This window comes from Megalobrama amblycephala, linkage group LG12 (genome assembly GCF_018812025.1).
Source record: "Megalobrama amblycephala isolate DHTTF-2021 linkage group LG12, ASM1881202v1, whole genome shotgun sequence".
Lineage (NCBI taxonomy): Eukaryota > Metazoa > Chordata > Actinopteri > Cypriniformes > Xenocyprididae > Megalobrama > Megalobrama amblycephala.
This window is the reverse complement of record NC_063055.1, coordinates 34977422-34993952: the sequence shown is the minus strand read 5'-3', so window position 1 is coordinate 34993952 and position 16531 is coordinate 34977422. Positions and strand designations below refer to the sequence as shown.

At 38.5% G+C, this 16531-nt stretch overlaps 1 protein-coding gene across 1 annotated transcript in view; it reads right to left on the bottom strand.

Annotated features, from left to right (window-relative positions):
• Positions 1–3711: 3711 nt before the first annotated feature.
• Positions 3712–16531, bottom strand: part of gfpt1 (glutamine--fructose-6-phosphate transaminase 1) — a 47489-nt gene continuing 34669 nt past the window's right edge. Inside the window, exons 16-19 of the mRNA XM_048210850.1 lie at positions 14887–15014; positions 13785–13952; positions 9372–9533; positions 3712–6697 (exon numbers count right to left, since the gene is read on the bottom strand). Of these exons, the coding sequence (XP_048066807.1) occupies positions 6653–6697; positions 9372–9533; positions 13785–13952; positions 14887–15014 (503 nt within the window). The 3' untranslated portion in view covers positions 3712–6652. The remainder of the gene's footprint in view (positions 6698–9371; positions 9534–13784; positions 13953–14886; positions 15015–16531) is intronic.

The following is a 16531-nucleotide window of genomic DNA, read 5'->3' as shown; positions in this document are numbered from 1 at the left end:
GGACAGGTGCGTCCCCAAATTGATAAGACAGCAGCGATTGTGACCTGTCCGCGCCCCAAGACCAAAAAGGAGGTTAGACAGTTCCTCGGGCTGGCGGGATATTACAGGAGGTTTGTTCCTAATTATTCAGCCCTCACCAGCTCGTTGACTGATCTAACTAAAAAGGATGCACCAGATACGGTCCAGTGGACGGAGCTGTGCCAGCAGGCCTTCACCCAGGTGAAGGCTGCTCTATGTGGCGGGCCATTGCTTCACTCTCCTGATTTTTCTCTCCCTTTTTTGTTGCAGACTGACGCGTCGGACAGAGGGCTGGGTGCTGTCCTGTCCCAGGAGATAGAGGCAGAGGAACGGCTGGTGCTGTACATTAGCCGTAAGCTCTCAAAGAGGGAAGCTAAGTACAGCACCGTTGAGAAAGAGTGTTTGGCTATTAGGTGGGCCGTCCTCACCCTCCGCTATTATCTCCTGGGACGGGAATTCACTCTCTGTTCGGACCACGCTCCCCTGCAGTGGCTCCACCGCATGAAGGATACCAATGCGCGGATCACTCGTTGGTATCTGGCTTTACAGCCTTTTAAGTTCAAGGTGGTCCACAGGCCGGGTGTTCAGATGGCTGTGGCCGATTTCCTCTCCAGAAATGGGGGGGGGGGGCTGCAGGCCGGACGGCTCCCCGGCCTGAGTCGGGCGGTGGGGGTATGTGGCGAGGGGGGCGTGGTTCAGCGAGGTCTGCGGCGGGAGAGAGCATCGGGAGATCTTTGGTGAGTGAGCGAGTTAAATGTAAATCACGAACACCTGTTTCTCATTTCAGTAATTGGCGCGGAGACAGGTTAAAACGCCGCGAGAAGCAGGAGTCGGGGAGAGAGAGGGGAACTGCTGACTGAGCCGCCGGTGCACGACAAACTAGAGTGAAGCCCTTTGTGGATTGTACATGCCGTGACCAGGAGTGAAGCCCTTTGTGGATTGTATATGCCGTGACTGGAGTGAAGCCCTTTGTGGATTATTTTGTTTTGCTGTTGTGCCTTGCACAGTTTTTGTTGGACATTTCTAAATCTTGAAATAAAGCTCAGTCAGCAGTTGACCGCCGACCCTGTCCCCTTCCTTCCTAGACTTAAGAACATTATTTGTACTACAGACCTGTAATGACCTGCATATCAATGAGCTCTTTCAGTCAGGTAGGCTGTGAAAAAACCCTCTGTGATCATGTCTCAAGCTCATCATGGTGTATATCAAACATACAGAAAAAACAGCAATACTGTGAAATATTATTACAATTTAAAATAATGGTATTCTATTATATTCTTTAAAATATAATGTATTTCTGTGATGCAAAGCGTCTGAACATTCATGTTACCTCTATGGCATTTCATATAGCCTTTTAGCTTAAAAGCATGCACATTTGGAGAAATATTGATGGATTCTCATATGTTTATGTCAATTTTCTATACAGAAGAGTAATATTTATTCAATATTTATTGTCATCACTATGAGCGCTGGATACTGTGTTTTCAATTCATACTTGCAGCCGGAGGGCGCTCTGTGCACATTTAGTCCACAAATTAATCTAAAGAAGAACAGGACATTCCAGGAACTAATGGCATGTCTTCCAGAGGTCTCTAACCATGGCTTTAACATACAGATAAACACTTTTGAAGACAATAAATACACGATTGCGACAATGTATACATGTATTGCCTCAGAATTTGCGTCTGAATAGTGCTCGCTCCATGGGCGTGGCCGCATTAGCGGATAATGAGCTGAATCACGGACTTCTAACATGGCTCTTTTTTCATAGAGATTACATAAACACAGAATTTTTGTTTTCGATTTGACTTACCTAGACATTTCAACATTTCTTTAGACATAAGTCTAATTTTTTTGTGATTAGTATTCACTAAGTTACAGTTCATTTTCTGATAACTATCAGATTGGACTTTGTTCAGAGGGAGATGACAGATCACGCATCATGTTAGTTTTCTTTATTTTACAAAAAGCACAACATTTTGTTTTTACTCTGAATGTACACAAATAAAAGAAGATATTCCACAGATTAAAATGGTATACAACTCTTAATTGTATGTGCAACATTGACGGAGTATTTTTAATCTCTTTCACACTGGTAAGAAAAAAACCGAGGTGGTATCGCCGGCGTGACCGCCGACCCGAGGGAGTTAAGAGGGTAGGGGACCTGCAGGAATTTTCGGTTGACGAATTGTGCCTGGAATTCGGACTGGCCAACTCACACATAATCCTGAGTCCCTGGCCCGGATACATGCCCAAGGTTCCCACCACTCCCTTCATGGTTCAGGTGGTGAACCTGCAAGTGCTGCCCCTGGAGGAGGCAGACCCAGCCCTTGCTCTGCTCTGTCCTGTTCTTGATTTGCGCATGTACGTGGACCGTATGCAGAGCTTCAGGACCTCATAACAGCTCTTTGTTATAGAGGACAGCAGAAGGGTAAGTCTTCAAGCGGAGGCTGGCCCACTGGATAGTGGACGCCATAGGCCAAGATCAGCAGTGCATAGTGTTTTGATAACATCTGTAGAGCTGCGGGCTGGGTGACACCTAACCTGTTTGCAGGTTTTACAATCTCCGTGTAGAGCCTGTGTCCTCCTGTGTATTTGCCACAAGTAGCCAGTAACGCTGGGAACTTTCTCTGTGTGTCGCTTGCAGCGCCACAGCGTGTGTGTATGTGTGCTTGCAGTCTGCCATCTGGCAGAGCAAACTCTGCTTTCTCTGCTCAGTATTGACTTCACCCTAGCCAGGCTGAATCTACCACAGAGACCTTCCATATGTAACACTGCCCTGTTGGCCAGTCCATATGTGTAATTTCCACGATACCTCCCTATGGGCAGGATGTGGTCCCTGCAGCATCCCTCTCCATTGGTATGCTTTCCCAGTGTTATCCAGTTGTCTCATTGTATGGGTCGGAAAGGAACAGCAGTGATTGACTCTCTGTGTTAGGCCCTGACCTTTCTCCACCCCAGCGGGTGTTGGGGGATTAAGCAGCTTGCGCAGGGTGCTGGAAGAGTTGCAATTGTGGCGTTTTGGTAGGGATCCTAATTCGTCAGTTCATTTCTGACGTAACGCCGAATGTGACTGACTGAAAGGGAATGTCCTGGTTATTATTGTAACCCTCATTCCCTGAAGAGGGAACAGAGACATTACGTCCCATCACCACAATTGCTGTACCACCACTAAATGGCGGGGATACACCATCTCGACTCCTCAGCACAAACCTGAATGTGCGAATGCACAGGATCTTCCTTATATACCTGCTTTGTGGGGCAGGGTGTGCAATTCAAATCTTTCAGTTTTTCATCACTTAGTTTACACTCGAAGGTGATTGGGCTCTCAGACGAGATCCCAATTCGTCACTTCAGTTCTGATGTAACGTCTCGGTTCCCTCCTTCCTCCCTTCAGACGTTCATGAAGATGTAAACTATGCCTTGAAATAATATCAAAAGCAGCAGTCTAGACATTTTAAATGTAAAAAATCTGTCAAAACATTGTTGACAATGACAGTTAAAGTTGACTGGATACATTGTTACAATGACATCCAAGCAATTTATATGTGAAGCTATCTTATGTTTCAACTTGCAAATAAACAATATATAGTTATTTTAGTAAAATTAGTGAAACGTCCCTTAATCCTTCCTCATCTTGATTCACCCTCAATGCACGTACACACATGGTCATGAATTATTTGCCATACACAGTAGGATCACAAAGTATTTTATTTGAGTTGGCACTACAGGGTAACTTAGTTGACAGGTAACATAGTTGACACCATTTCACCATTTTGCCTAGTAACAGTTGACAGAAGATTTTTGCAGAGATTAATAAAATTAAACATTTTCGTATTTGAAAGAAAGTTAAATTTAAACTCAATCTATTTTTCTAAGTTATTTAGATAGAAGAAATAAATATAGATAAACTTGAAATGTACCCTAAATTATAGAATTTAGAATTACAGAATTCTGTGTGATATTAGAAGAATATCACATGGCTGGAAAAGACTCTCAGCCAATCAGATTCGAGAACTGTGTATTGCCTGTTTGGTAAGACTACTGCAAAATTACAAACTTTTTGTAATGTGAAAATAAATTAAAACAGCTCACATAATATTTAGTTTGACCTTAACATAAGGGCAAGCACCTCCTTGAAAAAGAAGAGTTCCATGCCCTATTTTTTACCCTAGTAAAATGACTCTAGACAAAGCATTTTTCCCCACAGTATGACTTGGCCAAAGTTGAATGAAAGCAACCAGAGAGTTAGAAAGACTGAATGTTTTATTAACTTTTTGATCATAATTTTAAATCCTGTACACACTGCCCAAACACAGAGGCTGGACAACCTTTTTTTGTACTACAAATTGGGGGTGGGGGGAATGTTGTGTGTGGATGACAGAACTGATCTGGAAAACAACTTACCACACAATCCTTCAAGGTGAAAAGATAAAGCTACACATATATAAGATGCTCTTGTAAAATCTAAAAGCAATGCAGTTAAATGCGCCACAGACCAAAGAGCAATACTAGTATTTTAGCCTGTAAAATTAAAACCCTTTCCATGAGCTGGCATAACTTAAATATTTAGTCTCAGAATATAACAAGAATATAACCACAGAACTGTAATTGTACCTTCATAGCTATTGCCCCATATGCCCCTTCTTCAACCTTTGGTTATATGCCACTAATAGAAGATATTTTTGGTTAACGCTCATCTGATGCTTTGAACAGAAGTTTCAGATGATATAATCTTTATTCATGTTGATTTTATGCACAACATAGTAATGTAATCATGAAATTTAAAAATCACAATATTTGAATCAAAGGAAGTACATAAGCATTTTAATCCCAAATAAAGTAGTATATAAAATATAACCCTTCTATACCCAAACACAAAACAAGTGAAAGGCAAAACACAAAATGGTCCCATGGAAACAATCAAAATGATGGTGGCGTTGTATGGGGCAGGCTTTATGTAACATAGCATACTTCATGTTCTCGTTTTTTTTCTGTCATTTGGCAGTACTACTGTAAACCGGAGACACACTGTAACAAGGCCTCTGAATTTCCCAAAATAAAGGAATCAAAGAACGGAAGCCAAAATGTTCATCCATATATTTCAAGTACACAACTAAAGTGTTAATCTCAGTAACTGATTATAAATATTACACTCATACAGTAACTACCGATACAGTTGAGTCACCAACTGCAGTGATTCACTATCACTATCTGTGTTTAAATCATTTTTATGATTTTTTTTTTTTTTTTTTTTTTGTGGGAACTGATAGCTAGTACTCCAAAAGGCAATATTCAAACATTTCGTTCTCTTCATCATGCAATGTAAACATTTAATTTCATTTAGAAATGGCTGACTGGTATTTTAAAACGCCAGTAGATTTCCTTGTGTGAAATTAAACCGAACATGACCGTTTCTATGACCCAGTTTGGCAAAAGCACATAGAAATTGAATTAAAATGTAGCCACATACTGTAAATCAGATCATACATTCACTTCATATTTGACCCTTCATGCACATGCATCTACAAGGGTTGTAGTCATTTTGCCTTCCTTCCGGCAGGGATTCATTCAGGTCTTTGCAACAAGACTGAAAAAGCCTCTAAAGATAAGTATCATGAACTTTTTTTTTTTTTTTTTTCCAGCATTTATTAATCCAGGTCATTTATAAATATACGGTTAACTGTTAATTCATGATTGTTCAGAATACATTATGTTAATTTATATATCTTTGTTTGTTAAAAATAGAAATTAACATGAACCAAGATTAGAAATGCTAATAAAAGTACTTAACCTTACTGTATTAGCCTACTATTTTAAAAACCATGAAAGTTATATATTAATATCTCAAAGCAATTGATTGATAAGACAGGATCTCTAGACCAAACTCTAGTGGACATCAGAATTGGTTTAAAATTCAGACAATAGCAATCATTTATCCATGCCCCTAAAGGTCACTGTGTGCTCTGAGTAAAGAAGGTTAACTATGGAAATCCCTGTGGATATGAAAATCCAGATGATTAGAGGTCATCCCGGGAAAAACATGTTCATCAGTAACAAGTGCATCCCCTTAAATAGCAGCAAACCGGATAAACTAAATAGTGTGCAAACTACCACTAAGCACTGATTCACAGTTTTTTTTTTTTTCAGTGCCACATTCACTAGAATCCTGCTTTTTTTTCTCATATGGAAAGCAGCTAATGGAGAGTTTTGAGCCTCTTTTGTTACTAAAAGCAAACTGGAACACCATCTTTGCTACACAAATGCATATGTGTATTTGATGATAAGCATCTAGAAGTCTTTCTGGGCTAAACAAATATTATGAATAGAGCAAACAAACAATAAACAGCCCTAAGACAAACATGTTATAGGTTTAGGTCTAGTATCGCCACCCCATACACGCCACCACTAAAAGACAAAAATAAAAATAATCACATTCCAGTCAACAGCAATGATATGAAGCCAGAATCATGCTCTGAGATGAGATTTGAGATAGGAGGTACACTTCAGGTTCTTTAGGAACGTTATATGAAAGCTGGCGTGTATAAAACTCATTGTCTTCATGTTTTGATAGTCTGTACTTGGGAATATGCGTGTGTGGGTTTGTGTGTTTAGGGCATCGATCAGGAAGTGTTTACTCAACAGTCACAGACTTGGCCAGGTTTCTTGGGCAATCAACCTGCATGGAACAAAACAAAAAAAATGAAATATTACTACAATTTAAAATAACCGTTTTATATTTGGATATACAGTGCCCTCCACAATTAGTAATTATGAGAAAAAGCAGCTGTGAAAATAAATCTGCATTGTTTATCCTTTTGATCTTTCATTCAAAAAAATTCACAAAATTATAACCTTTCATTGAAGGAAAACAGTTGAAAGTGGGGGGGGAAAATCACATTATGAAATAAATGTTTTTCTCCAATACATGTTTGCCACAATTATTGGCACCCCTAGAAATTCTTATGAGTAAAATATCTCTGAAGTATATTCCCATTCAAATTTACAATTTTTAGCACACCAGGGTGATCATGAACATGAAATTGTCCAGCCATGACTTCCTGTTCCACAGGAGTACAAACATGAGGAAACACAAAGGCCAAATTCCCTTAATCATTCATCACAATGAGTAAAACCAAAGAATATAGTTCTGATGTGCAGCAAAAGATTGTTGAGCTTCACAAAGTAGAAAGTGGCTGTAAGAAAATAGCTAAAGCATTGAAAATCCCCATTTCCACTATCAGTGCAATAATTAAGAAGTTCCAATTAACTAAAGATGTTACAAATCTGCCTGGAAGAGGACATGTGTCTAAATCATCCTAATGTGAAGTGAGGAGGAGAGTTTGAGTGGACAAAGACTCTCCAAGGATCACAACTGGAGAATTGCAGAGATTAGTTGAGTCTTGAGTCTCAGAAAGCCTAAAAAAAATGATCAAACAACACCTACATCCCCACAAGTTGTTCAGGAGGTTTTCAAGAAAAATCCTCTGCTCTCATCCAGAAACAATCTCCAGTATATTCAGTTGTCAGACACGACTGGAACTTCAAACGGGACCGGCTTCTATGGTCAGATGAAACTAAAAAAAAGAGCTTTTTGGCAGCAAACCCACCAGATGGGTTTGGTGCACACATGGATGAAAAGTACCACATGCCCACGGTTAAAAAATACTGCTGGATCTTTAATGTTGTGGGCCTATTTTTCTGCTGGAGGTCCTGGACATCTTGTTCAGATATATGGAATCATGGATTCTACCAAATACCAACAGATAAAAAATCAAAACCTGACCGCTTCTGCTAGAAATCCTATAATGAGCCATGGTTGGATCTACCATCAGGACAATGATCCAAAACAAACATCAAAACCAACACAAAAATGTGTCACTGAGCACAAAATGAAGCTTCTGCCATGGTCTTCCCAGTTCCCTGACCTGAACCCTATAGAAAATGAGTGGAGTGAACTGAAGAGAAGAAGCACCATCATGGAGCTGGAATCTGAAGGATCTGGAGAGATTCTGCATGAAGGAATGGTCTCTGATCTCTTGTCAGGTGTTCTCCAAACTCATCAGGCATTATAGGTGAAGACTCAGAGCTGTTATCTTGGCAAAAGGAGGTTGCAAAAAGTTTTGAATAAAAGGGTGCCAATAATTGTGGCCAACGTGTTTTGGAGAAAAACATTTATTTCATAATGTGAGTTTCCCCCCACTTTCAATTATTTTCCTTAAATGAAAGGTTATAATTTTGTGAATTTTTTGAATGAAAGATCAAAAGGATAAACAATGCAGATTTATTTTCACAGCTGCTTTTGCTCATAATTACTAAGGGTGCCAATAATTGTGGAGGGCACTGTATTTTAAGATATATTTAAAGCAGGATTTTCAGTGTCTTCAGTGTCACATGATCCTTCACAAATCATTCTAATATGCTGATTTGCTGCTTAAGAAACATTTTTTTTTTGTATCAATGTTGAAAACAGTTCTGCAGATTTTGTGGAAATTGTGATATATTTTTAAAGATTCTTTGATAATAAAACATTCAAAAACAGCATTTCAAATAGATTTTTTTTTTTTTTTTTTATTATTAAAAGCCTTTACGGTCATAAAAGTATATTGCTGAATAAAAGTATTCAATTTCCTCAAAAACAGAAATCTTACTGACCCCAAACTTTTGAAAGGTAGTGTATTTTTATGTCAAGTATCAGAAATATACTTTTATATTTTTATGTATATATTGCTTTTTTAAGTCTTAGAAAACTGTGTTTCCAAATATCTTGCACATGCTTGGGAAGAGATGTACGGCAGACTGAAAGTACACTTGCCGGCCACTTTACCAGTTCAACTGCTTGTTAACGTAAACATCTAATCAGCCAATCACATGGCAGTAACTCAATGCATTTACGCATGTAGACATGGTCAAGAACATCTGCTAAAGTTCGAACTGAGCATCAGAAACGGGACGAAAGGTGATTTAAGTGGCATCTTCTGATGGCTACTTCCAGCAGGATAACACACCATGTCACAAAGCTCAAATCATCTGTCATCAACTGGATTCTTGATCATGACAATGAGTTCACTATTCTCAAATGGCCTCCACAGTCACCAGATCTCAATCCAATAGAGCACCTTTGGGATGAGGTGGAACGGGAGATTCACATCATGGATGTGCAGCTGACAAATCTGCAACAACTGTGTGATGCTATCATGACAATATGGACCAAAATCTCTGAGCAATGTTTCCAGCACCTTGTTGAATCTGGGTCCAACCCGCTACTAGCAAGGTGTGCCTCATAAAGTGGCTGATGAGTGTATATCAGTGAGACAGGAAGTGAGATGAAAGCAAGCACTTAAGAGACTCACGTCGAATCCGCGGAGCACAGCGAGGTGGAAGGAGAGCAGCTGTAGAGGGATGACGCTGAGAATTCCCTGCAGGCAGTCCACACAGTGAGGCACTTTGATGGTGCGGCTGGAGTTGCTGATGGTTTCATAGTCGTCCTTATCGCAGATTACGATTGGACGGCCCTACAACAGCAACATAACCATATCCTCTTAAACAGCAAAAACTGCAGAGATAACTAGGGCTGTACAAAAATAGCAAGCTTTTTAACAATCTTCAATCTATTCCTTCTTAAGCCGAGGACATACTAGACTTTGAGCACACAATACACTTGCGTTTACTGCCTCCTGCATTACGTATGAATTAGGGGTGGAATGGTTCAGATTACTCATGGTTTGGTTTTTATCACGGTTTTAGGGTCACGGTTTCGGTAAGGTTCGGTATGTCCTATGTTCAGTAAAAAAATAGGACAACTGTCAAATAACGATAAAGAAAATAAAAACAAATAATCTAACGACAAGAAAGAGCACAAATATATACATGAAAGCTCAGATACAAATGAAATAAACAATGCCTTACAGGTTTTTCAGGTATCTAACAGCTTTAAGGTACAGAAATTGAATGAAGTAATCAAATATAAAATAACACTGCATATAAACTTCAACACCCGGGTGATGTCAGCGTAAATGAGTGGTCTTAGAGCACACATCACTGAACATTTGTTTACAAAGAGTGACTGTTTTGTCCATGTTCTTTTGATCATCGCTGTTGTAACGTATTGGGAAAACAAGAAGGGTTTCTGCAGGTTTCATCAAATCTAATTTATTGCTTTTTAATGCCTTTTTAATGCCGATTTTTAAATTATTTATGTCATCATATTATACATTATATATATATATATATATATACACACACACACACACAGTACTGGGCAAAAGTCTTAGGCAAGTCAGTATTTTCACCCCCCAAAAAAGGTTTTAAGCCAGTTATTTATATCTTTTGCTGTAGTGTGTCAATAGGAAATATCCGTTCACATTTCCAAACATTAATTTTGACATTAATTGTAATAATCCAGTGAGATTTTTGAATACACAAGGAGTCTGACAACAGCCGGTGCTCCACACAGTGATCAGAGCTCACCATCATCGAATCCGTCTGTGATTACATGAAGAAACAGATGAAACTGAGACAAACTAAATCCAGGAGAACTGTGGCCGTGTCTCTAAGATGCTTGAAGAAACCTGCCTGCAAAGATACAGTACTGTGAAGAGTTTTAGGCACTTGTGTAAAAATGCTGTAAAGTGAGGATGTTTTTAAAAAATACTGTTATAAATAGATTTTATTTATCAATTAACTTATATTAACTAAATCAAAACAATATTTTGTGTGACCACCCTTTGCATTTAAAACAGCTCTTGTCCAGGTACACTTGGGCATCATTTTTTCAGGTAGCTTTGGAGGCAGGTTTCTTAAAATCTCTTGGAGACACGGCCACAGTTCTTCTGGATTTACTTTTTCTCAGTTTCCTATGTTTCTTCATGTAATCACAGACGGATTTGATGATGGTGAGCTCTGATCTCCATGTGGAGCACCGGCTGTTATCAGTCTTATTGTGTATTCAAAAATCTCACTGGATTATTACAATTAATGGCAAAATGAATGTTTGGAAATGTGGATGGATATTTCCTATTGACACACTACAGCAAAAGATATAAATAACTGGCTTAAAACCTTTTTTGGGGGGTGAAAATACTGACGTGCCTAAGACTTTTGCACAGTACTGTGTGTGTGTGTGTATATATATATATATATATATATATATATATATATAAAATGTCGATAAATGTCGATAGATGACATCATGCAGCAATTCGTTTGCTTCTCTGCTGCTACCCTTTTTGCTCACATAATATATTTTAATACAGCCAAATTCCCAATAAAATCGTTTCATCTATATTTTTTTCTGTTTTTGTTGTCAGACTATATGAAATGGTGACTGAAACGTGGCCCATTAAGACTTCATACAGGGCTCGACATTAAGCCTTGTCATTCACTTGTACGGGTAAAACAGTTGCTTGTCCAAAAAAAAAAAAAAAAAAAAGATTTTTTTTTGTGGTGTAAATATAAATTTAAAATTTCTGAAGCAATTTCCTTTCAGAATATTGCAGCTTTGACATATTTAAATCTGCATATTTGTGATAGATTTTTAGTTAAAAAAAATTAAACAAAACCACCAGTAGGTGGCGTCAAGTAACCGTCTTAAGTGAGTCATTCATTTAAACGATTCATTCCAATGGCTGATTCATTCAAGAATAAGGCAGTTGTTTATGAATGGGTTATTGAATCTTTGACTCAAAATGCTTCAAATTGCTGAATCATTCAGTAACAAAAACAAGGCTGAGCCTGCGTCTCAATGAACATTCTATCCATCCTAAATAGTATGTAACATTATTAATATTCAATACTATTTAGGGCGGATAGGGTGGATAGTATGCACATTGGGATGCAGGGTGAGTGTTGCTACGCTATGGTTCTGCTGTGATCTTTGAAACTATTTTCGCTGCTAAAATAGAACAAAAATAGTCAATGTTCCTTCTAACATGTAAGTGACTTAATATTAAATATTTGTTAACTGAACTGTTGTATGAAATCAATGTCACGTTTTTAATCATGATGGTAGCCTATTTAGAAAAAACAGCATTCTTGGTCATGTGATATTGCTTACCTGTATGAAGTTATAAAAACTCCACATTTTGATTTTTTACTGCAGTATGTTTAACTGAGATTCATTTTATGTGTGCTTCACTCATGTTTCCATTTCTCCTCGAGATGGTGCGCGAGCCTCAACAGCGCAACCTTGTTATCATCAGTACATTATACAGCCTATTATCATCCACTACCGATCGTCACTTACACTAAATGTAATAAAATCATTCTATTTTTTTTTATATATAGTATATTCGTCACAACGCGCGTTCTTGGAAAAAAGTCGCAAAAGGGGTCTGAAAAGTCGCTAAGTTGGCAACATTGATGCAGCCTTCCGTCTCCATGTCACAGCCCGCCGCTGTCCAAAACGGCGTTACGACAATTTTGCACTAGCCAGAGGCAATTACCAAACTGGTTCCATGTGTGTATCACACCAATGTATATATTTTACGATAGCAAATCAAAGTTATTAATTATATAGGCTATATTCAATATAAACTGGTAGTATTATTTTTCTTCAAAACTATCTAAAAAAAATTTAATGCCTGTAGGAATAAAATTTAATGCTTTTTAATGCCATTTAAAGGAACACTCCACTTTTTTTTGAAAATAGGCTCATTTTTCAACTCCCCTAGAGTTAAACAGTTGAGTTTTACCATTTTCGAATCCATTCAGCCGATCTCCGGTTCTGGCGGTATCACTTTTAGCATAGCTTAGCATAGTTCATTGAATCTGATTAGACCGTTAGCATCTCGCTTAAAAATCACCAAAGAGTTTCGATATTTTTCCTATTTAAAACTTGACTCTTCTGTAGTTACATCATGTAGGCTACTAAGACCGACGGAAAATGAAAAGTTGCGATTTTCTAGGCTGATATGGCTAGGAACTATACTCTCATTCCGACGTAATAATCAAGGAACTTTGCTGCCGTATCATGGCTGCAGCAGGCGCAATGATATTACGCAGCGCCTCTCACAAATGTCTCCATGGTTGCAAGGCACGTTCCCTGTGCAAGCAGGGGCTCACGGGCGCTGCGTAATATCATTGCGCCTGCTGCAGCCATGATACGGCAGCAAAGTTCCTTGATTCCTTGAATAGGAAAAATATCGAAACTCTTTGGTCATTTTTAAGCGCGATGCTAATGGTCTAATCAGATTCAATGAACTATGCTAAGCTATGCTAAAAGTGGTACCGCCAGAACCGGAGATCGGCTGAATGGATTCGAAAACGGTAAATCTCAACTGTTTAACTCTAGGGGAGTTGGAAAATGAGCCTATTTTCAAAAAAAGCGGAGTGTTCCTTTAAGGCCTTAATTTTCGCAAAATCCATTTAATGACTTTTAATGCTTTTTAATGCCCTGCGGATACCCTGATATCCATCGACTGAAAAACATACATTAGCCGAATCTGTCTGTTTTACACGTTGTTGTTTTCAACAAACCATATTATAGATGCGTCGTCAGATTTGGGATGAACCATGGTGCAAGCGCGTGCCGAACCATGGGTGGAGAACCGAACGTTTCTTTTTTTTTTTAACCGAGAACCGTTCCACCCCTAGTATGAATGGAACAAAAAGTGTAGTGTGTACTGAATTGTGATTGGACTGCAACTTGGTTTACAACGCATTTAATAATTTTAGCTAAAAATATTAACACTATGTTATATCTTGCAAGCAGTGGCAGGACATGCAAATCTAGTAATGATAAAGGTGGACATCTGAGTGGCTCTTACCTGTCTTGCCACCACCTGCTGCAGTGCGTTTTGGCACTTGGTGTACGTGTGGTCTCTCATGATGATCATTATGACAGGCATGAGTTTGTCCACTAGAGCCAGTGGCCCATGCTTCAGCTCTCCAGCCAAAATCCCCTCTGAATGCATGTACGTGATCTCCTTAATTTTCTACATGACACACAAACAAGAGCAATATCATGCTACCTGAGAAGACTGACTAGACAGGAACTATTAGACAAGACAAGACAAAACCTAAAACAAAACACAACTGTTACATAATAATTAGGGAAAAAAAATAGCTGCATCACATTTTTGTGGTCAGAGTTGGCTAATGCCTCAATGACAGTTCCCCCATCCTCACTTCCAGTTTAAGTGGGGGTTTTTCTTAACCAACACAGTCAAATTGCTTCCTCTGTTTATTTGCGGTTAAACTAAATGAGGCCAAACTTCTGGAAAAGTCCATCAGTTAAGATTCTTATTTTCTTGCTTGTTCTTACTTTCCTGGTAAGACTTAAATAGTCCAGGTCATTCTTGAATGTGAAACAGCAGAGTATCAATCAGTGTAAACTACTCTCCAAACTCTAGGACTATTCACCCTCATGTCATTCCAAACCTGTACTTTTTCTTTGTTCTGCAGAACATAAAAGATATTTTGAAGAATGTTGGTAACCAAACAGTTTTAGTGATCATCAAAAAAAACTGAGACGTTTCTCAAAATATTTTCCTTTATATTCAGCAGAAGAAAGAAAATCATACAGGTTTAGAATGACGTGTAAATGATGTCAGAAGTTTCATTTTTGGGTGAAAAAGACCTAGACAATGTTTTAAAAAAGAAATTGCACACTAAATGTTTGTTGATGGGATCTTCTGCATTTTTGAAAAACATTTCCCTTTTTTCCACTTGCACACTGACAGTTGATCGCATATGAACTGAACAAGCACAAATTAAATTTGAGAGCTATGGTGGAGAGGAAAATTAGCAGTGAATAACTGGGGTCTGTTCTTCTCACAAAGCTATTATATGGCTTCAGGAGACTTGAAACAGGGGCAGGAGGGGAGTGAGTGATAGATGGGTGAAGGAGGAGGGAAGAAGCGGTCTAACCAAAGCTCCCTCCAGGCAGGTGGCGTAGTGGTAGCCTCGGCCCATGATGAGAACGCTCTTCTGTTGATACAGCTCAGTTGCCAACTTCTGTATCTCATCGTCCAGACTCAACACCTCCTTGATCAGATCTAGAGAAAGAGAGACTTGACACTTTTGTACATTCACACATTAAATATTTAGTATGGCAGAAATTAGTGTACCAATTACAGAAAATCATCAGATAAGTAATCATGTTTCATTATGTTATGATGTTGCATTAATGAAGCCTCAAAAACGTCTTGCGAAAATCTAAAGATTTCTTGAGTCAGAGCTAAATGATTTTGATTGATTCGTTGTGATGAACAGAAGCTGTCAGAAATCTTATGTAAAAATATGTAGTGATGATTAATTCATGATTTCCACAAACAGTACGGATATTTAAAGTTCATAGCAGCACATATGGATGTTCACAAAGGGCTTAAATGGTTAGTTCACCCAAAAATGAAAATAATGTCATTTATTACTCGCCCTCAAGCCGTTTCACACCCGTAAGACCTTCGTTAATCTTCAGAACACAAATTAAGATATTTTTGTTGAAATCCGATGGCTCCGTGAGGCCTGCATAGCCAGCAATGACATTTCCTCTCTCAAGATCCATTAATGTACTAAAAACATATTTAAATCAGTTCATGTGAGTACAGTGGTTCAATATTAATATTATAAAGCCACGAGAATATTTTTGGTGCGCCAAAAAAAACAAAATAATGACTTATTTAGTGATGGCCGATTTCAAAACATGACGCTTCGGAGCGTTATGAATCTTTTGTGTCGAATCTTGATTCCGATCGCGTGTCAAACCGCCAAACTGCTGAAATCACGTGACTATGGCGCTCCGAACCGCTGATTCGACACGCTGATTCATAATGCTTTGAAGCTTCCTGAAGCAGTGTTTTGAAATCGGCCATCACTATATAAGTCGTTATTTTGTTTTTTTGGCACACCAAATATATTCTCATCGCTTTATAATATTAATATTGAACCACTGTACTCACATGAACTGATTTAAATATGTTTTCTTTGGTGGCCGTGTGTCAAAGTTGAACATTCTTCAACTCGAGGCGACCGCTAAAAAACGCAGAGCTCTCAGCGCTTGAGCATGAAAAAGACGCTCAGTGCCTCGTTACGCTCCTGCCCTTTAAAAAACGTGGCGTTCCCACTGAAAACAACTGAAAAAGTACGCTAGCAGCTGGAAAAAACGCTATGGTGGACACACGGCCTAATGGATCTTGAGAGAGGAAGTGTCATTGCTGGCTATGCAGGCCTCACTGAGCCATCGGATTTCAACAAAAATATCTTAATTTGTGTTCTGAAGATTAACGAAGGTCTTACGGGTGTGGAACGGCATGAGGATGAGTAATAAATGACAGAATTTTCATTTTTGGGTGAACTAACCCTTTAATATTTTTCCCTCTTGTCTTGTGTTGTTGACAAAATTTAACCTTGGTTTTTTTAATGTTATTAATTATATATTTTTCATAATCTATAATCTATATGATACTTTTGATCTTATTTATCTTACTTTATATAATACTGTACATGTACAGCAAATGATTTAATTTATGTAATAAATGCAATTTTGATTTATTTTAATCAGTAATGTAATTTT